This window comes from Styela clava, chromosome 15, assembly GCF_964204865.1.
Source record: "Styela clava chromosome 15, kaStyClav1.hap1.2, whole genome shotgun sequence".
Classification (NCBI taxonomy): domain Eukaryota; kingdom Metazoa; phylum Chordata; class Ascidiacea; order Stolidobranchia; family Styelidae; genus Styela; species Styela clava.
This window is the reverse complement of record NC_135264.1, coordinates 9,675,713-9,702,940: the sequence shown is the minus strand read 5'-3', so window position 1 is coordinate 9,702,940 and position 27,228 is coordinate 9,675,713. Positions and strand designations below refer to the sequence as shown.

At 32.6% G+C, this 27,228-nt stretch overlaps 1 protein-coding gene across 3 annotated transcripts; it reads left to right on the top strand.

The window, feature by feature from the left end:
• The first annotated feature begins 384 nt into the window (after positions 1 to 384).
• Positions 385 to 27,018, top strand: LOC120333633 (PDZ domain-containing protein 8-like). 3 transcript variants are annotated; one of them, XM_039400971.2, is made up of 32 exons: positions 385 to 564; positions 1,031 to 1,155; positions 1,663 to 1,805; positions 6,534 to 6,649; positions 9,447 to 9,578; positions 10,369 to 10,529; positions 10,605 to 10,703; positions 11,286 to 11,402; positions 11,577 to 11,697; positions 12,474 to 12,654; positions 13,612 to 13,694; positions 14,578 to 14,737; positions 15,066 to 15,174; positions 15,559 to 15,641; positions 15,799 to 15,892; positions 16,223 to 16,412; positions 16,800 to 16,867; positions 16,939 to 17,083; positions 17,655 to 17,863; positions 18,552 to 18,662; positions 19,108 to 19,268; positions 19,417 to 19,498; positions 20,117 to 20,267; positions 20,787 to 20,969; positions 21,269 to 21,400; positions 21,606 to 21,749; positions 21,825 to 21,902; positions 22,367 to 22,453; positions 24,379 to 24,571; positions 24,807 to 24,921; positions 24,991 to 25,141; positions 25,741 to 27,018. In XM_039400971.2, exons 1-32 carry the CDS (start codon positions 549 to 551, stop codon positions 25,854 to 25,856), a joined length of 4,056 nt encoding a protein of 1,351 aa, XP_039256905.2. In that variant the 5' UTR covers positions 385 to 548; the 3' UTR covers positions 25,857 to 27,018. The 3 variants fall into 3 exon arrangements, with proteins under 3 accessions (XP_039256905.2, XP_039256904.2, XP_039256906.2); XM_039400970.2 differs by having other exon boundaries at positions 24,376 to 24,571; XM_039400972.2 differs by lacking the exon at positions 21,269 to 21,400 and having other exon boundaries at positions 24,376 to 24,571.
• Positions 27,019 to 27,228: the final 210 nt, after the last annotated feature.

The window sequence follows — 27,228 nt, the reverse complement described above, 5'->3', positions numbered from 1 at the left end:
CCTCTTGGCAAAACCTTTCATCTTATATTTTGTACGTTATAAACCTTATCTAAGGTTTTGTTTGCTCCCCTGATTTCATAATCAGATTTTATTTATTTGTTTTTATCTGTCAAATGTATTGTTATGCTGATTATGGAGTCGAAATAAACTTATACTTATACTTATACTTATACAAATCTATCCTCAATAACTGAATAAAAACTGAAAAAAGAGGGAAACAAAATCCAAGCTCAGAATTTTTTAAGTGGGGCCTGACAGTCAGACAGTCAGTGCCAATTCAGCACGAGAATTAACGAAAATGCACTATAACCCGTAACCTACAAAACTGTGATTTCAGGATTTAGTTATTCATTCCATCTCTCAGTTCTGCAGTTTTCTTATACCAGTATACTGACATAATGAGTTGGAATTCCATTTTTGAATGGTAAAATTGTGACAACATAGTCTACCGTATGCTACTATGATGCTCTGCTTGTAAAACCTGTAAACAGACACAAATTCATCTTGAAAGCTCTTCTGCTGTTCAGGCTGTTCTGAACAGTGACATCATGATTTATTTCATTGGTAAGTATTGATTACAGGATTATGGACATACCACAGTACTAATACAGTAATACTAAAATTCTAAAATTAATATTATTTTGAATTGGTTTAGTGCAAAGTGAAAAAAAGCTGTTTAGATTTGTAACTTGGGCATTATATTTTAACAAATTGATTTGTTACAATCCATGATATTTCGTTGATTAAAAATATTTGTATATCATATATAAATACATCACAAAAAGGGAAAACAAAAGAAGAGCACAAAATGAAGAGAAGTGGGGCGTTTTTACGCCTTTCCTAATTCTCATTGTTTTCCTCTGTTTTGTGCTGTTTTTAGCAAACAGTATCACTCATAGAATATAAGCAATAAATAAATGAAGAAGCAAGAGGTTTTCTCAAAACCAGACTTGTTTTTAAATCATGGAGTTTCTAAGAATAGAATATTGCTCTATCAAATCAAATAACTGAATGAATCTTCTTTTTTTAGCTTCAATAATATTGTCGTTTTTATGTGGGGCGCTGACAATCGTATTTGTTGCTTTATATTTTGTTTACAAATATCGACAAGATCTTTTCCAACTCGGCAAGAAACCTCGAGTCGAATATGAAAAAGTAAGTCAGAATTGATGCAATGTTTTAATATATCTATTTATAGCTAAACTTTTGGTTTGTGATAAATGTCTTACAGCAGAAACCTAATTCGATGCTTCAATTTCCTATTCTAACATTGAGTCAATTTCAAAGCCATGTGGATCAAATGCGTAACATCGGGTAAATTATCTTGGACGACAATTTGAATGATAACATGTCAGCGTTATGTGCTTGCTATTATCGATACACTTCACAAAGTTCAAGCGATTGAAAAACATAAAAATATGCAATGCATTTATTGGATAAGATATATATTCCCTATTTATCCTAAAGTTCTTAATTTTTGGATATGTGAACCAACATGCGATAAATGGAGTTTGTTATATGACTATGTAAGACAAACACCTGTCAGCCCCACATGGTACCACAGTAGTTCTCATAAGCATATCGACAAATTAAATTACAATACAAATACTGTTACACTAAAATAATGTATCATTTGTTACTATATTTTCTATTTTTTTCCAGTCTCATCTGGGTACACTTTTGCATCACAATCTAAATAACGGAGGTGGATCTTCTATTCTTGGAGAAAAAGAAACTTGTCGTTTTGTCAATGTTCTTTTTGCCTTCATATTCAGAGAATGGAGAGATACCAATCAGCTTCAAAAGTAAGTTTTTTACATAATCATATATTTTAGATGTAAGATTCTTCTAACGTGATGTAAACCTGTTTTTCATTCTAACCAGAAATAAATCAATAGGGCAACTTGTTTTGCTCGCTTGTTGGGTATGCGAATTGTTTATTTTCAATTTTCCAGCATGCAGAGCCTTGTTCTGAGAATAATTCACCAATTGATTATACATTTATTGCTTTATATTATCTGTTTCTGCACCAAAATGGGTCTTCCATAAAAAGCCATTTATACAGATAGTTACTAACGTAAAACATTATTTATTCATAGAACCTTTGTCTATTACTAAAATAAATGACATTTTATGAATGGCAATTGGTTTGCGACCTATTGGACACGAAGTGGACATATGGAATGCTGTGTTATTATGTTGTTGTTCATGTTAGTCTTTTCTCCTTGTGAAAAAATCACTTTTCATATGGACCACTTGCCCTGAAATTTTCAGTGGGTAATTAAAGTCTTCTGTGACAGATACCCATACTTCTTCGTTTCGGCTTTCGTGTCCATATATTTAAGCATTGCTCTCTCGTATTATTTTAGTAATTGGAACAAGTTTTTAAAATGATTCGAGTTTTACTTCACTTGTTTTATTGTCAAGTCAAAATTCTGCTCCATAAATGAAAAAATGCATAATTTTAAACCCTTATCCACTATAAAAAATGTCCTCCAGGCAGAAAATTATCATTTGATATTTATTTCAAATACCATTATTTATCTTCCCCTTGAATGTCACATGATGTTTTTAGAATATATTGTATTTTTCTTAGAAATTAACACAACCGTAAACGTAACTGATCTGTAAAATCAATAAATCAATTTTGATTTATTGTTTTCAAGGTCAAATGAACAAATTACATTTTATTGATCAGAATCAATCAAAGGTGGAGTTTGGGGATTTCTTAGATATACTAAGCAGGGGTGTAGCCAGAGGGGGGGGGGGGGGGGGGAGGGGGTTTAGGGTCAGATTAAAGATATAATTTTACAATACTTCCAAAGATAATTTGCTTCTAAAGTTACTATATATTATTTACTTATGAAGTACAATTTGTACCAATATTCTTATTAATAGTAGTGTCGAAAGAGGTTTGTGTATTTGGAAATTAGTAGTTTGAGTAAAATAAACATAACCGCGATAGATTACTGAAAGCCTTTTTGACACATAAATAATAAGATAATGACTTTCTAGTATTGACCTTTACATCAGTCTTGCAACTGTGAGGCAATAAATTATTGTAACGACACAAATTCAAAAGATCATTTGTCAAACTATAAAACTGACTGACTTTTTTTTTATTTTCTTAATTGATTATTTGCAATGTGCAAACTATTATGTTATAAGACATTTATATGGTTCAAGAAATTGTTCAACTTTGACCTAATTATGGTACATTTCAACTGTCTTGTTCATCGCAATAATGTGGAACACTTCATTAGGAATTAAAAATTTAAAAAAAAATGAGAAAATGACTTTAAATTACCCGTTATTATATATATACGGTATATTATATTTACTGTTTCTTTGCCATGGTTTTCATTATGGTATAGGACGTTACATATAGTGAAGAGTACAGTAAGATTTGAATATGAAAATGTGGAATTTTTGTTCAATTTCAAAATTATTGATGCAAATAATTAAAAAAAATAAGTTGTTGTTGAATTCAATACCTTATTTCCATTGAATCATAATAATTTCTAAAAATCATGCATCATTTTTCCGTAACAGGATGTCAATTTTCCGCCATATGTTGAATATTATTTATTATTATGATGTCACAAAGGATATTGTATTTCCTCCCATGTCAAGTTTTAAGAATTGATTTTTTTTACCAAGCAAGGACCGATTGCTAATCTTTAAAATCACCCTCAATTCATGCTTGATTGAACATAATTCAGATTTCCATCATTTTTAAAATTCTAAGTAAGCGACAGCAGTTGTGGCAAGCTGTAAACTTGTAGATATAATATTTTATTGAAATTGTAGTTTGAATAGCACAAAATATTCGAAGTTCCCAGTTATAGGGGAACTAGTTCAGAGCAGGGATGTCTAAATAACGGAATACTACATTCCATCTAGAATTAGGTATATTCGTAAATATTGAGTTCCATAATCGAGATTATTTTTTAGAATGTATTCAGAATGTAGAATGTAGGCTATAGTGTATTAGTTTGATAATACCTTATTTAGAGTTTTTTTTTTTCTGCGACTCCTACTCTAAACAAGGCTCTGCTCAAGTAGGCACTGATATGTGAGGAAGGACCAGAATCTTACTGAATCGGCGTTACCAATTTATTACATTTTGGGTGATGACTGATGAGTTAGCATTTGATATGAATCGATGACCTTTAACCTGTGATGCCAACGTAGCTGAAACTAACGCTCTAACTACTAAAACAGTGGTTTCCAACCTTTTTCTGTAAATTCCTCCATTCATCCATTCGGAACTCTATATTCGTCCCTTGCTATGTATAAAAACTCCTTTATTTATTTGATCTCTGATGGATAGTTAGTGTTATGCGCGAGTTGCATTCACGGTTTTATACAAAAAACTAAAAAGTATTAGTAGCCTAACCCCACAGCGAACGCAACGCAAAATTTTTTCCTCATAACAGCAAATTTCCTTTCTAGCTGGGAAACGTTGTACTAGGACAATATGCCCATTACAAATTACAGAATGTTAATTTGAATTGCAAAAATGAGCTTCATGAAATGAAAATTTTCCATTGAAGATAATTTAAATTTAGTGCTTTTGTTTTTCAAAACACAATAGGTTTAGTTGATTAGCATATTTATATAGCGGAACTAGTGGATGTAAATTTAGAGCAGCATGGTGGCACAGTATCTTTTATATCAGTAAAGTAGTAAGATTTTGTCAATTATCAAAAGGCAGCCTAGCATTCGGTTGCGGATTTTCCAAAGATAACACAAAACTGTCTTAATAGAAATTATTTTTTTCAGTTGATTCAGAATAGCTAAAAATTTCAGATTATATTGGTTATTTTTGTGATAGGCCCATCAAAATTTTGTTTGGCTCATAATGATCTTGTGCTAAAATATATTCATTGATGTGTTCAAAATCAGAATTAAATGTGGAATATGTTTTTAAAAACTAAAAATTAGGATATTAATGACCTATCATAACTATTATAATATATTTTTCTCAGTCATTTTCAAGTTCAAATAGTCAATTTAGATATATTATATTTAACAAGCAGAATAAACAATGAATTAAATGAGGATGCAGAATTGTCGAGAAAGCCTTCTACACTATTTGGGGAGTGTTGTTTTGAGTTTAATTTTTTAATTTTTTTAGTAAAATATTGTTTATTTCTAGGCATTATATGAGAACAGTAGTCAGCAGAGTTTAACAAGATAGTTTTATTGTTCACTTTGCCACTGCTGTTGCTGTGTAGTGCATTCTCTTCTTGTATATAAATTTATGTGGTTTATTTATCGGACACAAAGTGGACCAATGGATCGGAAAAAATCGCTTTGCTCTTCAACTACAATAGACCAACTGCTTCGAAATTTTCAGTGATTAAAGCTTGTTGTGGTCGCTAGAAGCAGAAGGCTATTATTACTTTAATTTGTTTCGGAAATATCTATGAACTTTTCAGATTCGTTTTTTTCACTTCGAAGTTTTGTGTGATGACGTCATTAAAATTGTAAATTGGGTGCCATGCTTCCGTGATCACATCTTAGATTTGACACTACTTCGCTTCGGCTTTCGAGTTTGTGCATTTGTTTATATTTATCCTTTGCACACATAAGGTCTGAATTTCTTTAATCGTGTTTCAAAATAAGTCTACATAGAAATGATTTTGGAAATTTTTTATTAATATGAAGTTGATATATTGATCTATTAGTTATATAAATAAGGTAGAGATGTCAGAAATTTACTCTGGCGAAAAAAACCTAAAGCAACCCCAAGATGAATTTTTACTAGTGAATTTTTGAAGAAAGAATTTAAATTTTAATGTAGAGTTGGTAAACTACTTGATTAATTATGTAACTCTTAATGCGCAAATATTCTCTCCATAATATATCTAAATCATTATTAATAAAATAAATATTAAGATCTCTTAGATTCAAATAGGTGATAGATAATTTAGATTTTGTAATGACAATATACATGTTTCAATGTATAAATATCAGATGTCAAACCAACAATACAGGGTTGCATCATTTTTTGTACAGTTTTTTTTTTGTAGGGTTGCTCTAAAATAGGCTTCAAACATGCAGAGGTAATATTTTTTGAAAGGAATCCGATTATTTTAGTTCGGTATATGGATGAATTAACATTGTTGGGGGGGCCTGCGAGTCCAGCGTTATTCAACATGCTTATCACTCTTTGAATGTCCTGAATGCTAATGTTTGGGCCATCCATAGATCAATTATCAAACAAATTCGGGATAGGGATGAAATTGGGATTCCAATCGCCATTTGAATGTCCTCCTCCATACAGAGCGATTAGGCTGTCAAATAAGCAGATGATCTGATTTTCAGCCATTCACCCTGACAGAAGTTTCACACAATCAATGGATGGCATTACAATATCAAATAACTGCCAGCCGTTGGTTCAGTGAAACTATTTGCTCAGAGGAATTATCAGCAGCATTGTATCAGCAGCATTGTTATATATATCAGGCTTGTTTTATCCACGATTCATATTTGGTACGATTTAAATTCAAGCCGTTTTTTTTCAGATGGGTTTTGAAGAAAATCAATATTGAATTCATGGAGTTTATGGAAACTAAAACAGCAAGTCGACTCCTACAAGGATTGAAGATTCATGATGTCAGTTTGGGTTCGAATTTCCCAGGTATGTTACTTATTAAATACAGGGTTGTGAAGTCAGGTAGTGAGGATTCCCTGAGTGACGGTTGGATAGGGTTGGACCAAACTCTGGACCACTTAAAAATGACTCCAGCTCCTACTTCTGATTTCAAGTTGAAAAAATCGGTTCTAAATCGTCGGATTAGGATTTTATGCTTGATGGGGAAAAATCTTGAATGTTGACAAGTGCCCCACTAAATGGCTTAGCAGGCCGGATTTGGCACGTGTGACGCCTGTTTTTGACTCTGGGGAAAAACCACTTCGGCTTAGACTCCAATATTGAAAGGATCATGCCCAGCTAAGATTTCGTTTTTACAGTCCTTCCTATTTATTGTAAGACTTGAAATGCTCAATAAAATATTTCAATACAGTTAATAGATACAAATACAATACACAATGGCACGATTTAGACACAAAGGAAGTATTACTCAGTTTTTGTTTATGGTTACATTTGAATAACCAATTTCCGGATTTGAAAAAATGTCTATGCTGTATAGTATATTCTTTATTGATACTATGGTGCAATTTATATTAATAACGACTATAATTTGGCCTGAAGATAGATAACTTTTGAAATACACCATATATGATTGGTGGATGTTCAAAAAGAAAATGTGCCGTTTCTTAACCATACATTGAGGTTCATTTCTGTCAAAGATGTTTCAATTCATAGAGAAATCGGTACTTATAAGAAATGGTCAATCAGGTGGTAGATTTGGATTACTGAGAACTTACGTTTCATTGTAATACATGGGAAATAGGCTGCTGATATGCAAAATCCTATTCATATTTTTTGTTAACTATGAGAATGCACGATACATTATTTACTAAACATGCCGAACAGTCATCCCACGTCGTGAGTCATTGAATGCAACAGTGTGAACTGCGTATATTGTGGTCATTATTTTCTGCTAATTGGAAAGGATAGCAACAGCTGAATTAATTTTGTATTGCCACCATTTCACACCTAATTTATATATCGGTATAATTAACAAATTAATGAATAGGCCCAATCATATTATGATAAACTTTATTTGGACCTCAAGAAGTATGCGCACCAAGATGGCGCACAACCTCGACATAGTATGTGTGTACCGGTTAGTATTCAGGTTGTGCGACATCTTGGTGCGCATACTTCTGGAGCACCTTTATTTACCGTAATCTTTTTCCAACACTAAAGTTGTCTATAGATTGAATTATTGCATTTTCCCAGTATCCAGTGGTTCCCAATCTGCTGTGACTTCCTTTCAGACTGATCTTGATATTATTGAATGTTAAAATCCGTTGAAATTATCATTGAGAGAAATAGGACTTATACTATTAGACACTCTGTCACTCAAGCATTGCAGTGAATGTTGATTATATTATAGAACTGATACTTGTCGAAATGTGGTATTTCCTTCCTGCCTGTCATGATTTGTGTTACAGAAACTAATTGCCCATTAAGTTTGGAAACCTTCAGCATAAGTTGCTTCAAATCAGTCTTTCCCTTCATTTCAGTAGTTTTTTTCTAACACTGTCTTTTTGTCTGAATCCTTGTTTAAAGGGAAATGTAAAACATTTAATTTCAAGAAAGGCTTAAATACATAAACAAAAAATTATATATATTTCATCGAGAATAAATGGTATTATTTTCTCAACTACAACATATGGACGTAACGGGTATGAAAACAATACTGTTTTCTCATTATTGTGTCATATAGTTAGAAATGATATCCATCATCATATGAATACCGCAATTCATCTGACAAACCGTTTTAAAACCCATATTTATATGTCTTATAATTGAGTTTTTTTATTTATGGTTCACCACAACCATCTGTCGTTAATACAGAAGCACTCGTTCTTTGTTTGAACAATTGTGACTCATCGAATGCCGCAATGTGAATGTGTGTGAGTGGAAAAATAAGAATTGTGAAATATCATTTTAAAATATTGAAATCGAAGGCTATAGATAAATAAATATAGAAGAATCTCATCTTATCATCCCTCTGTTCTGCATTATTTACAATCAGTTTAATATTTACTCAAGGTGTTATCATTTATTGCTTCCGAATCAAGTATCTAATCGCACTTAACCAAGCCCGATCTATAGATGTAGCAGTGTTTGACTATGATTTATCCTCGGTTATGAACAGTCGTAACTCATATTTTTAAAAAGTTGGTCAGCAATTTTTTCAAATGTCCAAGACTGTTTTGAATGTTTTTGTGCTGAATCATATATTGTTCTTATGAATCATGATTCATGAATATAATTCTTTTTATGTTGAAGGTATCTCATGTAGGATTTAACATTATAGTTCTATGATTTCCTGTTTAACTGTATGAATTTACTTTTATGAACAAATCATACCCTTTCTTTGTTTGTCCTGTCCTTCTTTAAAATGAATGGGATACCTGGCTAAAATGCAGTATTTATCAATGAATAAAGCTGAAAATTCATAAAAATTTTCAAAATATAAGCAACATTTCGAATTATAGTCTTATTGCAATTTAGATACTAGTGATCAATTTCAAATACTTATCAAGTCTGTAATAGGTAAATTATATAATTTATTTTGAAAGTTTGTTGAGTAATTTATGTAATTTGAATCTTGGCCTGCCTGGTGTCAAATGCTATGGGTATCATCAAATACTAATCAAAGCATCATTGAAAAACTCAACAATGTAATGATCATGAGAGTTATAGAGTTTATCCCAGATATTTAATGAAAAACAAAATTGATTACCCTTATTGTTGATTACCCAAATGTGTAATTAACTCATGATGACATTTTTTTCAGTGTTCCACAGTGCCAAAATCAAGGAGCCATATTCCTTTACTGGTGATGAACTACCGGAGACTGTTGTGTTAGAACTTGATATGGAATATCATGGTGGATTCTATCTTGCTATTGATGTTGATCTTGTATTTGGTAAAATGATGTTTCATTCAACAAGTAACCTTTTTCGGCGCACCAGAAGCGTGTGTACCAATATGGAGATAACTAATTTTGTTTTGCCTACTTTACATCAAGTTGTGTAAAGGGACTGAAACCTATGGGCAGGGGTGTATTCACTTGGCTAACACAGACAGTCCCGAATTCGTAAGAGAACTAAAATAAGGGAAATCGGAAAAAAATTATGGCCTAACCCTGACCTGGTACACACGCTACGGGAGTACACCTGTTCTGGTGTATTTTTGATTTAGGCTCCTAACAACGCTCTGTTCAGGTAGTCGGTGATACATATGAGACTACTTTGTTGCACAACTTGCACTAAAAATAACGAACCACTGGAGAGAACTGGTGATTCATTACTGTACAACTCTAATAAGAAAATTAATGCAGCATTTTATGGTGCCCCTGCTCGATAACCAGTATTGGGTGTTTCCTTTCACCCTGGAATGCGTTTTTTTATATTTTTATTTAATTTGTGTATGTATATAATGAGTATTCTCAGCATGGTGAAGAAATAAATTAGTGATTACTCATAGATTGCCAACACTTAACTTTTCACCTATAATAAATGAGTTGCAAGCAATAAATTGCTCACCAAGCGGAATATGTAAATGTGTAAACTTTCATCGGCCATTTTTGGGGTATGTCAATTTTGCACATAAATTCACATTCCAGCACATAATTCATGGGAAACTAATTCTGTTCCTTTGAAATAAATGTCTATTGCATCGATTTCACGTTAACAAATTTCGTTTTTTATTTGAAGGTAGAACAGCATTTCTTGCTGTCCGAATCACATATTTGAAAGGACGAATACGTCTACATTTTAGCAGGCAACCATGTACTCATTGGTCGTTATCATTCATGGAAGAACCAGATATAAAATTTGATGTTGAAACTAGTTTTGAAACGAGGCAGTTACCGCAGGTAGACATCAATATTGTTCAGGCAGTAGCATGCAGTTTGTTCAAATACTAACAATTTTTCATCTTTGTTCGTCAGCTCCAATCTCTGATAGTGAATCAGATCAGGAGAACGATAAGAAGAAAACATACATTACCACATTATAAGATGAGATACAACCCATTCTTTTCATTCCAGGTTTGTATATATATTGTTCAAGTTATTGTGTTCTATAATAAACACTATGTTTAATGAAAAATCAGGAATTTTAAAGATCGAATAATTGGAAATTGTGGTTATACTTGGGAGAATTTTAAAAATATAGAGAGCAGGAGTTGTGAGTTTAAATATTAAAATCCAATTTTTACTATTCAGAAATATATCATATTGCGAATGTACTGTAATATAATAGTCATAAAGTAAATTCCTGTGCTTGAAGCCTGGCATGGTCAAGCTTCCTATAAAACTGGAATATCGTCAAATCCATCTTACTGGTAGGTAGTGCGATAGAGTTGAAAAATCGGTAGACTTCTTTAAATAAAGTGTTTCACACACTTATAATAAGGCTCTATACAAGTTGCTAATGTTGCAATAGAAGCTACAATTTTTAGTCGTAATTCCTGAATTTTTTCGGTTCGATGTTGCTTATCTAATTTATTAAATATATGGTGTTGTTAAAACTATTGTATTCAAATTTTTCACCTTACTAATTCAAAAGTTCTATTCTAATACGGTTTTTATGTTTAATTCTTATTCTAAATTAAATTTTCTATTTTTTAGCATCCTGATCAAAGTCCATTTAATGGCTTCATTTCTGAAATTCCAACTCAACCTTCGTCTCTTGAAGTTTGTGTTGCGGCAGCTACGAGATTATTAATTTCATCTCGAGGAGAAAAAGTGAGTGTGTCCGACATGGATTGGTAAACGGACAAGAGGCCATGGTTCCCGGAATACATATATAAATCCTATCCTATTATTGTTAGCTAGTTATTTTTGAGGTGGGGCACCAGAGTTGATATATTCTAAAAAATGGGTGCTAAGATTGTTGTTTAATTGAAATTCAATTTTTAGGAGCGGAATGCTGAAGCACCAAACTATGTCGTATTTGCGACAATATCAGTGAATGTAGAAACTTGTATTGGAAAAGCTTTATTGAGTCTCATATCTACTTCTAATGCTGTACTTAAACCGGGTAAGTATTATTGAGTCAGTCAAACAAAAAATGTAACTTTTAATCGAAATAATCTGTAAGATTCATAATTGTGAAAGTTGTTATCACATTAGAGCAGTGGTTCTCAAACGACCCCCACAGGGAATTGAATTAATTAAAAAAAAAATTTTGTTAAATTTGATCTTGTCCACACTAGTTTGAATATAAACATTTCTTTATTTTGGATATTTCCATCCACATATTTTTTGAATAAAACATAGTTTCGTCCTTTTGGGTAGGGCACGAGACTTGACAACTTCTAAAAAGGGGGCACAGCTAAAAAAGTTTGAGAACCATTTTTTCAGAGAATACGTTTTTTTCATTCCATGAGAAGTTGTCTCACTCACTCACGTAAATGAATTTTCATATTTAGGGTAAAATGTTAGCGCTTAATAAATACTATTCAGAATTATGGTGACTTCGGGCTCTGGCCAATTCGATACTAGAATCACTTTAAGGAAGTTTCGTCAAGAAAACTGTATGTTGGAAATTCTACACAAAAATTCCGAAAATAAGTCAAAAATATGCGATTACCCATCGACTTGGTTAATTCTCTTATTGGAGGAGGTTCTGTCTGGAGGAAATATGCCATGGAGTAAATTTTTTAGTGGGTGAACCTTATTGAGAGTGAAATTTTTCAGTGGGTGAACCTTCTTGAAGGTGAAAATTTTTCACTGGGTGAACCCTACCTGAAATACAGCTTGGTAGCACCTTATTAGGTACAAAATATTTTATATTATATTAATGTTTCAATTCAGAAATTCCTGATGTAATACCCAATAATAGTTCACTAGTGGAAACTCCAAGCACTTCAAGAACTCAACCTGTGACAAAGACTCCAAACACTACATTTGATACAATTCAAAGATCATTTCTTGGGTTACGAAAAGATATAACGTCAAGTGCAGAACGCTCGAAGAAGCCACAACCTGCTGTAAGGTAAGATTTTAGAAGAATAGTGGAATCAAATCTTTCCAAACTAACTTTGGTATTTTCTGCGATCGTGATGTATTGGAAGTAAAAGTTACTTTATGAACATTAAATTACGGTATAGAAAACACATAGCACATTTAATCATTCCGATACCTGATTTTACTTTTGTGCACATGAACATTTAAACATGACTAAGTTTTCGATATGGCCTGACGTATTTTTCTATCTACATTGATTCTAGTTCTAAACACAGGCACATAAGATGTACATTTTTAGGGAATGGATAGATATTTCGCGATATACTCATGCCACTACATTGTGTCACATCACACATTGTTAGAAACCACTGACTTTTATTTATGTGAAGTGTTATGGGTTAAAGATATCATTTTATGTGCTGGTAGGAAAATATGTTGTTAAAGACAGGTCAACAATCTCACCCTTCAGGCTATGTCAGTGGGCATTTGGGACTGGAATAAATTATGTATTTGAATGATTTCGATTCAATTACCACATAATAAATTAACGGGGCTCCTGAAGTATGCGAACCAAGATGGCGGACATCGGAATGTAATATGTGTACTAGGTTAGGGTTAGTCCATAATTTTAGGTACAAATACTACGAGAGGCACTTGGCTAGTCTTCGAACTCATAGTAGGACTAAAATAAAGGAAATTGGAATAAAATTATGGCCTAACCCTAACCTGTTACCCATGCCACGTTTCGATGTCCGCCACCTTGGTTCACATACTTCAGGAGCACCAAATTAACATCATATTTGCCGTGACAAGTGAGAAAAACGTAATTTTTTTAGTTATGAAATTTGTCCTAACATAGTATTACCTAAGTTCAAATCCAGCCACAATAATGATTTTCAAATATTTTCATTGCTATATACTGTTGTAGAGGATTTCTTTTGTAATCTATTGTCGGTATTTCATTTTTCAATGTTTATATTAACAGCCAACCTCAAGTACCAGAAAAGGTAGATCAACCACCTGCAATAGAAAAAGATACGTTACCAGTTGCAAAGATACAGAGAAAAGGTATTGTGTTGTTTGTTTACATGTTTTCTTATATAAGCACTTGACATAATTATGTAAGTCTTTGTGATGGATTGGAAAACTTTACTTTAGTAAGCACTTGACATATAATTCATTTTAGAGTTGTTGGCATTGATAATTAGAAGACTAAAGTTTTTAAACAAGATAAGAGATACTGGCTATCTATGTGTAACTTAATCGCCCTCAATGAAGAAGGCCAAATGGCAATTGTTGGGCAATAGTTTGAAGACGTTTCACAATGATTTATCGATTGTACTTTTTACAGTTACATATTATGTGAGATATATCGTTAATTGAGTAATTGGTTAACGGATTTTAGATAAATAATGATTACAAATAATTTTGACCATTTACTATATGGGATGATCTTTTTTAATGAGTTTGAAAAGAGAAATGCGGGAAATTTAGGTTTAAGTGTTTCGGTTGGTTTTCCAGTTCTAACAGATTTCAGAAATTGAATCAGAACATCCACTGATATTCAGCTCAAAGTGATATTTATTTGACATTTATTCCGCATTTTATAACCTACAGTATTGATTATGATCAATTCGAATCAATTAATTTTGGACATCCCTGACATCGGGGCTGATGCGATCCTTAGAGGTGGGGGGGTCTCGAATTTCTAATTGCCAAGTTAGACCCTAACAGCGGGTTCGACGGGCGGCCAGAAAATCTGAGTTCTATGTATGATACGGAAAATGGTCTGTCTGTTATCAACATTCTTAGTAGTAGTGATTTTACAATAGTTGGCTTACAATCATGGTTGTTAACCAGTCAATATTGTTCGGCCCATGGTTGAAGCATTTTGATTGAAATTCTGAGCTCTCATAATAATCTTGAGTGAATTTCACCTTTTGCGTTTCAGATAGTGAATCCTCATCGAGCTCTAGTTCCTCTGGTCCTTCTTACGTCATGGTTGCTTTAAACTTTGGCGCCACCTTGAGAGAAGAAACTCAAGAAGACGGACAGAAGATTGTTGTTGTCGAAAATATTACGGAACACAATGACGGACAATCAGGAATGAAGTAAAAAATACTTTTTTTTATAATTTTTGTGCTTTTTGAAAAGTTTTTTTTAAGCTGCTAATAAATTGTATATATATAATTATAAATGCAATTTATGGAAATCAATAAAATTTAATAAATTAAAACATAAATTTGTTATATATAAACATTTGGTATTGTTTCTAGAATCAAGACTTCAAATGTAAACATTCAAGTTTTTTTTGGACATTCCCTGCTTTTTTAAGCCACATTGGGTGCATATTTCCTTGCATAATATTTTCAAATGCTATGGGCGTATTTCTTTATTAGTAATATTTACTAGTTCTAAAAGTCCAACGACTTTTCCTAGGGATGGCGATACTGTAATAGAATTGAACAGTGTTCCAATCACTTCATTGAGTCAAGCTATCACAACGATTGAACTTATTCGTGCAAAGAAAGAATCCTTCAAATTTAAGGTAAAACTCTAATTGAGGACAAAAAATGACAAACTGTTTAAACTAATTGCCATTTCCATTGTACCCATTATTTCAATTGAAATTATATGATGAATTCCAGTTTTCAATATTCCATATAATTTGTGACAACTTTATGTGTAAAACAAAACAATACTAGTCAACTAGATATTACTAATGATTTTTATTACCCATGTATGGCCATACCCCCATTCTCTTATCCCCCCCCCCCCCCCCAAATGGGTGTTTTAATACCTTCATTATGACCAAAGCTCTGTACAATAATCAATTATACAATTCAAGATATTCATTTATAACATGCTTATTCAAACTTGCTTTTTCCTTCAAAACGAAATATTAAATGAAGTCACCTATCTGCTTCTACAGGTTAGAAGGAACAGGATTGAACTGGATAAATCCAGTTTAAGCCAGAATAACCCAGCTGCAGATTCAGATAAATCAAATACAAGGTAATTGTTATTGATAAAATATACTTGATCAAGCTCATGTTACAGATAATTTAAATACAAACTAGTCATATTATACTAAATCATGCTTGTGCCATAGATGAATAAATGTTAAATTAGTGATTAAATTAATATTAATTTCTTTCAATTTTTTTTTTAGTATGGACACAGAATCTGATCATTCTGACGTAGACTTGGAAGATTTTCAAGATTTTGTCAACATCAGTTTACAGGTTGCAGAGTTACATATGAAGGTTTGTAAAATTTAATCTATATTTTTAACAGTAAAAATAGAGTAAATGTGACTGTGAAATTCATATTTTTTGTTCCTTATTTATGAATACACACCGTTTGTCTTATCTGTAGGGTTGATTTATTCTTTTACTGTCAAATTGTTAATAAAGTTTAAATTTTATTTTGTATTCAATGTAAGGCTGGGAGAAATGTAGGTCTAAATTTGTATTTTTATGTAATTTGTATAAGTATTTTTAAATTTACCCAAAATGTGGAGGATATTAAAAAATGCCATCAAAATTAACCAGAATATCAAATTAAATCGTAAAAAATATTTCGATGCATTTTAGGATGGTTCTGGTGATCGACGTACCTCATCAATGTCTGAAAAAGGCCCGAATTCATCTACCAACCAAGCAAGACCTCATTCATCTTCTGTGGATGGAAATTTAGACACGAACGCAGATGCACCATATATGACTCTTGTATCATCACCTTCGCCAAGCACTTCGTTGAAGTCATTGAAATATAATGGATCAGGTATAAAATGGTTCAAATATTTTTTTTCCATTAAAAAGGTAGCTATTATTTTTATAAATGATTAAAAGAAATTAGGCCAGTTGTGAAAATAAAATCCTTTTTCCCCGAAATAGTAAGTGTAGATTTCATAAAAATAAGGAATAATGGCAAATGTTAAAAAAATTTCTGGTAAATAACTTTCATTAATATCGGAAAGAGTCAGAATCACCAATCGGAAGCTACGAGAAACATGGCTGACATTGCCAACATACTGCCTAGTTATAACTATCCAACTAAACAACTATCAGCCATATTAGTTATGTTTTGTAGGGAAATCTGTGAAAAGTCCTTCTCTTGCCAAATAGTAAGCAATTCCCTGTGAGGTAAACAATGACTTTTCTCTTCAAGGTGACAAAGCTTCTCCACCAAAAAACACTGAAAAAGATTCATCAAATAAAAAAGTTGAAATCAAAAAGGTGAATTTTTATATTTTAAATTTTAACCCAAAAATTTTTAATCATAATTAAAGAATAATGTCTTGCAACAGGAAAAACCACCCAGATCCAGAAGCGAGTCACCACCATTATTTCGAAGATCTCATACAATGCCTAAACAGGAGAAATCAACGCGACAAACTCTTACAGGTGCGCAAACATCAACCGGATCTGGGAAAGCAGATAAAACTAAAAAAAGTAAGTTCATATATTGGAACTCTGGGAATATAAACATTTTGGAGGAGAATTTTTTTGTTGTGTAGAATTCTGGTTGGCAAAAAAAAAAAATTTTTTAGGAAATATCACTTTTTTGCTGAACTGAAAATGCTAGGTTGTGAGAGAAATCCATAATATATAAAATATAGAGATTATGAAAATATATTTTATGGAGGGTACATTTCATCATAAAAAATTCAGATTAAAAAGTCTTTAATTCCTCATGTTAATCGTAATTGGTGATTAAAATTTTGGTATTCCCATTATCATAGTTCCAAGATGAAACAAAGCGTAAAAACCCAAAATATCTGGATTGCTTTTCACCTAATAATAGAATCCAGAATACCTTGTTCAATGTTAAAGAATACGCACCTTCAGAAAAAATTAATATTATTTTTTTTTTCTGCGAAAATGCAATTTTTCAAAAAACTGTAAAGTAGTTCGGGCCTCATTTTGGCTGAAATTAATTGAACTCATTGTGATATTAGGACATGAATCTAATTTCGCTGATATTGGAGATTTTAAATACAAAGAATCATTTTTGGACTTTTAGAATCACCAGTAAAGCGTAACCCGTCGCCTGCTCGTAATTCATCTTCGAATCGTCAACCTGAAATGTTTCAAGAAATTTTTAAAACTCCTTCGCGACCTGATAAATCCGCAGAAGTTGTTTCTCCGCCATCTATTTCACCTCTACCTAGAACAACAGAGAATTTAAGTTATGCAAGAGTTGACGATGAACTTGACTCTCAGCTATTCAAGGTTTGCAACCTGTTTGGCATTTATAATTTTTTTTTCAAATACATCGATAACTTGGTGGTTGGCAAATTGATCTTAACTTTGTCATTGTTGTTTACACCCACCACTTAACAAATTGAGATCTGTATTAGTAGAATACCGGATTTTACGGACCATAAGATGCATCGCACTTCGACAAATTGTTTAGATTAGGGTTTTGTCTATTCATAAGGCACACCTTATGAATCTTATTGAACAAAAAACTCAGTTATTATGGTTATTATATTATTCGAAGAAAACGTAAAAAGATGATTTGTTCATAAAACAATAGTATCGGTACTGGTTGTGAGTGTGCGCAATAAAGAAAAAGCATTACTTGTTTAATACATTAATCTTTCCACCTTATAAGGCGCACAATCGATTTTTGAGTGAAAAAAATTCGAAAATGCGCCTCATGGTCCTTAAAAATAGGGTACTCTAATAATTGAGTATCCAAAATTGCTTGGACACTATCATTCAACTTATATCTGAATGATAAAATATTTCTGTTCAGCAATAGATTACCTGAATTAATTTATTGGTATGAAAAAAATGTTTAAATAACGAATTTTTGAATCAAGCCCTTATCGGATTGGGTATATCCATTTTGGAATTTTTTAAAAGCCTTGTGTTCGAAATTTCTTTGTGGAAAAGAGCTTTATATGTTTTACAGACAAGTCATGCTAACTCGAATCAACATGAATATTCATGGAATAATGAAAAATTTCAATTCAATTTGAAAGAAAGACATCGATATCTGAACATCAGATATTGGACACAACAAGTGGGTATCAACCATAATTAGTGCGTGCATTCAGACAATATAAATCAATTAACAAATTAGTTACCTTAATTGGATTCGAAAGTATATAATGACATATTTTGCACGATAAATGACAATTTCAAAAAAGTTCTTTTCAAAGTCTTTGTACTTATTTGAAAGTGTGCCAGGCAAATCCTATTTGATTATATTTTAGATATTTGGGCTGTATCGTAGAATTTTTATGTTTCTTATTTCTATATGTATTCAATGAGAATATTCAAATGAGGCTAAGATTTAATGGTTAGAACTTGAAGCCAATAGCAAGCCATTTCAATCCAAATAGTCAAAGAACTCATATACATACTAATGATACTATGATAATTTTTGATTGAAACTTGGAAAATATAAAGAGGTCGTGTGACATTATTATAGAAAAATTTCTAATTTATAAATTTAATATTTCCAGATTGGTAAACAAGGCATAATCAAAACTAAACCTCCACAAATTGTCGGTTGTGTCTCGATACCTTTATGCGAGTTAGAAATGAATTGTCGCGGAGTTACATCTCGACGAGTTACACGACGATTCCCGTTATTTGCTCCTAATGAATTACCTCATGATCATAAGTGAGTGTTACTTTTTACTTGGAATTCAATGTCTTTCGCCGAACATAAGTCATACAAAAATCAATCCTTTCGGCTTGATTTTTGTATGGCTTATGCCCGGCCAATTGAGATTTGTTTATAGTATATTCACGTTGTTCGATGTTTTCAGATGGTTTTTAGGCGAACCTGTTGCAAGTCGATCTAGTTTTAGGGAACAGTATTGTTATGGCGACACAACCTTAACAGTAAAGGTAATATTGTATTTTTTCTTTGCATGTACATAGCATATACATTCAAGCTGGGAAAGTGTATACAATTTTTCTTCTAATAATATTATATGAATGTCGTAGTGGCTATCGACCTAACTCATTATATCAGGGGTGTGCAATAGGTGGCCCGCAGGCCACAACCCGGCCCACCATGCCATTGAGTGTGGCCCTCGTCAAAGCTCAGATTTTTCCCCGTCAAGCTAAAATCCTAATCCAACAGGGATTGACATGAGTAAAAATATATAATGATTTTTTTTGCTGCGTTAAATCTTTCGCTGTTTTGCCCGGTGTCCTTATTACTGGAAGGAAAAGCAATAACCACGCTCCATTCTTTTGCCTTCCCAGTGGCTCTCTGGTTGTCGCTAATTTTTTAATTGGCTGTGTACATGGAAAAACTAATCCTAATCCTATAAAAAACTAAGTCCTATTCTATCCAGCAACTGTCTGTCATATCTGTCATTCAAGCTGGGACAATATTGGTTGAGATAGCTATATTGTTCTACTGTCATTGTCTCATGGAAAAGTTTATGGGATGTAAATGGATTATCTCATTTTCTTGTATGTTGTTGAGAAACGGTTGACTTGAATTTATATTTTCAGCTGGAACCGAAGCTTGGTAATAAGAACAACAGCAGTAATCATAATCCCCATTCTCATGATCATAATGATGATGCAGGGTCGTATTTTCCTGATGATGACACTAACGGAATGTTGACAACAGAAATGTTGAATAAAATGTCAGAAAGATCAGGTGAATTGACTATTTTTGTTTGTTTGGTGTTTTATTTTGATTCGTGGATGTTCAAACATTCAAAATTAATGATAATACAAAATTTTTCATACTTATCTAAGGAGAGGGAAGTATATAGGACGCTGCAAAATGCCACTGGTTAAATAGAGGACTCCATGAGTCACGGTAGTCTTCTCGCACATAGATATCACATACAGATTATGTCGTTTTGTGTGGATTTGGATTTGTTTTTATAAATTTAGAAGAAAACCTTCGACTTTGGTCTTTAGTAATCCAGTATTGATAAATCTTCAAGAAAGATGCATTCCAATTATAGTAAATGGAGCAGACCATACTGGAATGAATTATTAGGTTGTCCAACCAAAACACCTTCACGCTTCTGAGTTGTTCTTTTAGCCTTGGAAGAACAAAACTTTGAAGTTAAATTAACAAATTAATATTTTTTATTTTGAGTGCTTGTTTATATCCTTGTTCAGAGCAAATGAATGATTTTTAAATTGATTTTTATGTCACTTTCAGGATCTGACTATCTCCTGTCTTCGAACCAACAACAAGGAAGACGATTGCTTGTGTCGAAAGAAACTCAAACACCGGATAAAGAACAATCCTCACCTAAGAAATCTACTCAGAATAAAACAAACGAATCAACTGATCAATCAGAGACAGTTGAAGACGATAAAGAGATTCATGAAACCACTAAGGGTGAATACCCATAAGAATAAAGACTTGCAGCCTACTAATTTGGCTCAATTTATTCAATTCTATTTTAAAAAATATATAATTTATTGTTACTGACATTTTTTTAAATTCAATTTTTTATGGATGGAAATTGATTATTTGATATTATTTTCATTTTTTTAAAGCTTATGTTTCCACAACTGGAAGTTCATTCTGATTCTCTCCAAGTTGTGAAATCTCTTTTTTCTGTTACAACTCCTATCTTTTCCTAACCGTTTAAAAATTTGAAAGTTCATCGTTCAAATTTAAAACATTTATTTCAGTCCCAGTGCATGAAAAAAGCAGTCTCTCACAAATACTCAGAGGCTTTCTACATGGTCATAAAGCTAATACTAACGAAAATAAAAAGAATGCAAATGATTTGCCAGCTGATCCTGAAATAGCAGAGGATCCTGGTAAGATGGAAGATTATTTTTTTTAACAAAATGCTGCTTAAATTGGTGTGAAAATCTAAATTTGGGCAAGCATTTTGAAACATATTTTTATTTTAGATTTCTTAGAAAAACTTATTTACACTGTTTCTAGGTTTATATTAGCGTAAACATTTCTGCTATACCTCAAATAAGCATAAAAAATTGAATGGTTTCCTTTGTTTTTTAGATTCGCGAGAAAGTCTCAAACCAGACGATGTCATTGTTGGTGTCATCACTAACGATAAATCGGGTTTGCACCAGTTTGAAGCGGTTAAATTAACCAAATCCATGAAATGTTCTTTTTGCCACAACAAACTCTGGACCAAATCAGGTATGCAATCATAGGATTTATAGTGAAATATGCTTGCAGTCCTAGTTCTGTCACGTCTTTTGTGTTCAATTTCAGGTCTTCAGTGCACTATATGTTCATCGGTTTGTCACAAGAGATGTGTGGAAAAGTATAAGAAAGATGCTCCATGCATAGGTAAGCATAAACTTGCATATATGAGCATACGTAAGCTTTTCTTTAATTGTCCTGTAGAACAATTTTGTACTTGCTACAATATGCCTAGAATCAATCTTTATAAAATGAAAGTAGTTTTTTTAGTGATCGAAATTGTTTCAGAAATAATCAATTTTATCGCAATTTGTGGGAATTCCTGATTTTTAATCAAATTCAAAATTTTCAATGGGAGCTGGAAAAGAATTGGGTTAACGAAACATTAACAACAAATAATCAAAGAACGCTTGCATGTGCTAAAGTTTTTGTAGTCAGAATTTCGTTTTGGAAGTGCTGTCAAGTGCAGCATTGAGTTTAATAAATGGCCAAAAATTTGCAGTTTGATGTGAGTTTACCCTTGTCACCTTGCCCTATTATTTTCTTTTTTTTGTCTCTAATAGTGTAAAGACTTTTTGTGGTATATTAAAATTTTTGTTATCTTCAATAAGATTCTACTGAAAATGAGAATGTTGAAACAAAACTTGTTGATAAATCATCTGATCGTTTTGTTGTTGTGGATTCTGACGATAATACAGGTAAACACACAAAAGTTTTTGTATTGACTGTAAAACTAAACCATATGTGGTTTGGAGCTAGTCTAGCTCAGTGGTTCTCGACCGGGGGCCGCGGACCCCCGGGGGTTCGGAAAACATTTCTAGGGGGACCGCGATTAAATTAAGATTTCAGGAAATTATTTGCAGTTCATTATCGTTTTTTTGTAACACGCTCGGACATTTGCTGCCTGTGACAATAGCCTACAAAAACTATTTTGATTTATCTCCCGTAGACCTATTGTGACAAATACGAGTTATGACATCACAATGATAAATACGAGAACGCAGCTACAGTGATTTCGAGGGCATGTAGTCACTGGTCACGTTCTTATTTGAAGCGAAGTATCTAGTTGTTCTACATCCAATGTGTAACAAAGAAATTTGTGTTGCTTACTAAAACTTAAGTACCCCTCAGTGTGAGAGAGTGGCAAGGAAAAACCGCAATGCCTTTTATGTTATGCTGTTCTTAGCAACGAAGCCATCAAAGCTTAAGCGTCACTTGCAGCAGACACACCCAGAACATACCGAAGTGAAGTGACAAAAATTATGCGCAGGTGAAAGACGTTGACATCAGTTCTGCTTGTTCAATTTGTTACAAATCTATTTGTGCGAATCTGGTTTTTCTGATCTTGGTAGCATCAAAACCGTCTCAAGGTTGACAGTGATATTTGTCTTGCTATATCAAAGACTGTGCCTAATATCAGGAACCTCGTCAGACAAGCGCAAGATTCCCATTGATCGTATAATAAAAAGCTTGGCCTTTCTTGTCTGTGGGTTGTTTTTGCATTCCATAAAATGTCGTAAAACATCATACGATCCAACACGTTTAGTTTTTGGAATGACGTACAGGGGGTTCGCGAGAGCAAGAAGGCGCCGGAAGGGGCTACGAGCCGTAAAAGGTTGAGAACCACTGGTCTAGCTGTTGCATAGGAAGCATTTGTTTTTTACCTCCATGGCATTGATTTAGTTGTTATTTTTACTATAATTTTGCAAGATTGAGTTAGTGTTCAAGTTAACAAGATTTTAATTTGTTTTGAAATCTTGAAAAAACAATTTCATAACTCAAAAGGTTATAAATCCAGTGTCACCACCAGTTAACATGTCACCACCACATTGGATAAAAAAAACAATTTTTTAGGCTTGATTAAGCCAAAGCATTCCACCTTGTTTACCTAGGCTATGAATTCGAAATGCTGTTGCTAGTCTTAAAGATTCAAGTCACGCTACGTCGTGTATGCCAATATTTTAATTTAGAATCTGATTCAATAAAAATATTCACTCACAAACTTCTAATTACTCGATTAAACAAACTTAAAATCGGTTTTGTTGCACAAAATTTTTCTGTTTCTAATCACCTTTGAAATTAAATTTTTGCTGGGTTCTTTAAAGACGAGGTAAGGCTTCACCTAATGTGTGTATGTGTGTTCACAAAGATTTTAAATCTTTTAAGCTGTAACTTTCGATTTGTAATTTTTTTTTGCTTCCTGTCACAACTCACATAAAAAGGAGATTTTTTTGATAATTATCTGTTTTGGATTGTTGTAATTGTGCACTTTTTTATGTTGTTAGATATAGTGTGCATGAGAAGGTAGTTTAGTGACTCAAGCAAGTGTAAAATGAAACAATGGTGGTGTAGGGGCCGGACCTGGGTAAAAATCTCGAAACCCCAAGTAGATATGCAAGCCAAGTCACAGGTCATCTTAAATCAAAAAGAGAGTCAATCACTGTGTTAAGTCTCACTACTGGTGGTCGGTTGATGGATGACAAGTCTCAATTATTTCATTTAGAGGTGGCTCAAGTCATTCTCGTAGTCTTTGATATACATTGACTCGAGGGAATAAGGTGATTTTTAGCATATGGTTAACATACACAATTGTATTTATATAACTGTATTGCCTTCACAGCAGAAAAAGGTCTACCAACAAAGGCTTTATCCTTCCGAAATAAAATATTAGACATGACGATGTCACCTGAATCAAAAGATGTCAATTCAAATGTTGAAAATTCTGGCATGAGGGTTCCTGGCTCTCGTCCAAGAGCTTTTTCTCGCACTAAAGAATCTGAACATTTGCTGGCTGTCAACGCTAAGCAAATGGGAAGGTAGGTTCACACTAGTACCGCTATTGCTTTAAAAAACGCGGTGTCCTATCGACTCCTATGGCTCGATGCGCCTTATGTACGAATAAAAATACAATCTGAGCACTTTATTGACTGTGCATCTCATGGTCTGTAAAATATGGTACTCAAAAAATGAATTGGACTTTTTTGGACAAAGTACGGTACATTATTACATGATAGTGGCAAAATTAGAATATAATGGAGCCTCATTTTTTAGAGATCTACACAGAGATTTACCTTTGTCACAACGTAAAGCAATGCTAGAAAGCCAAACACAAAAAGTTGAAAATGAATTGCACAGTGAAATTGAAGAGAAAGAAAGGCTAATACAGGTAAAACATATTATCAAATTTAAAATTTCTTTATTTTAAAACACTTGAATTTATATATTTGATTTTTAGGAACAAAAGCAGGCGGGGAACACTACACCTCAATGGGATAAATTGAATAAGAAAATTTTGAAATCAGATGAGAGATTGCAAGCACTGGCATTACTTTTACTTCATTATAGAGCAGGATTAGAAGATTGTGAATTTGATTCAACTACTCATGGTAATTTGTTAGCTACGGTATATAAAACTCATATTCAAATGGTGGTGTTTGAAAGATTAAAAAATTGTTATATGTATTCAAATTACTGATCCTAGATGTCAAAACCAATAATTTTATTCTCTTATCAGTACATTTCATACATTAAGCCGAGAACTTTATAGACACTCGAATTCTGCTTATTTATTTTATGCCTGTACATTAAAAACCAATATTTTAATTAGTATAGCTTTATAGAGGTAAAGGAATTGCTATTTTTACCATAATGCTAATATAAGCTAATTTTTGTATAATTAATATGTATAAGTTTTGATTTTGAGTCCATAAAAATGTGTATCCTGGTGTGAATGTGGTCCGTGGTTGAAAGCTGACCATTCTCCACAATGTCAATTTCATTTTTCTTTAAAATTCCATTATTTTCTGCTATATTGAAAAAAACGCTGCTATATTGAAAAAAACTCTTTTCATTACTTCAATTTTATTCCAGGCTTTGTTTGCTTTTCTACCTTGGCACTATGTTTAGATGTTGTTGACATTATCTGTTTGTGGATGAATCTAACTTCCGAGTAAATGACAGTCATTATATATACTCTTATTTCTAGGTTTAGTATTATCTGACGATGAAGATGAAATATTCGGACAAGTTAGTTCCCACAATATACCTGAAGTTCGTATAGAAAATGCCACTGAAGATGAAGCCATCAATGATAATATGTAATTTTTATGTTGCCACATATTTTGTCCGCAGTATCTTAATGAAGCTTATTAAGAGTAGTTATGATATTCAAATGGAGTCCCAACTCTGTGATTTACTTTCTATTACACTATCTTTAAAAGCATTTGCTATGCAATTTTTTCATGCAAGTGATAATAGACTGCTATAGTGGTCATATACATCTTAACCTAAATAGTTGATATCTGGTTATGATTTACAAATCGAAAAGGCCGAAGACCATAAGAGGAATTGTCAAATTGTTTTGCTAAGTTTTTGTTGTTAATGTTTATATTGTTGTTGTTGCGATGCAAAAACAATTTTTCCTTTAAATATTGAAAAATGATTCATCATGTGCGGTAACGGATATCCATTTTACAAAAAGGACTAGCTTTATATTCACCATATTGCGAGATTCTGTGTTTTATTCATTTTTTAAATATTATAAGCTAATTCACACGGCATGTTACAACATAAAATTGTGCAATTTCATATTTAAAATATTATTAGCATAAGCTAACAACTCGTACCTCTTTTTATAAATTGCACCAGCTTCTATACATTTTAATAGTATGCACGTTCCATCTTTTTTTTCGGTACAAAACCATTTTAATGCAGCAGTAACTGGTCGTTCTTTTTTAAATATAATAATTCCATTCTTTAGGTTTAATTGCCACTGTATAGGTAAAACTTGGCATGTCATATTTTCTGGCTGTGGTATTTCTATTTGTCAAAACTTTCATTCTTACAGCATATAAATTGGTAAATGCAGTTATTCAGAACAGTGAGATTCCATGATGCTTTTTCCGTTTTTTTTTTAAAGTGAGCGGTTATTGGAATATTTTTATTAGCATTAGATCATATCATCCATATTATTGCCAGGATAAGTTCTACATACAGTGCCTACCTTTATGTGACAGTTTTGTTATTTTTCTTCCAGCTGTAAAAAAACGCGTTTTTATTATTATCGTACGCTTCCTTCTTCAAGTCCTGATATGTGGGTAAATGCAATATTGCTGTAACATTTTTTTTAATTCACTGTTTCTATATTTTGTGTACTGATGAGTAAATATAGCAGCAACAGATTAAAATTTGTGATTTTCGTTGAAAATTTTAACAAGTGCCTTGTACAAATTATAGTTGAATGCTTGATTCACTGTAGTTGTTGGTTATATCTTTCACTTGAGATGGGAACGCATAAAGCGTAGATTCGATTTTATGATGCGCTGTGTGAAAGATAGATTTATCACAAAGCCTACTCAATCACCTAAACGTATGCGTTACATCGCTGAATTAATATTTCGAAATATGGATAATGTCCATTAGAAAATGTCTCTCATATTTATTCTTGGAGGGTAGTTTTTAATATGGCAGGATA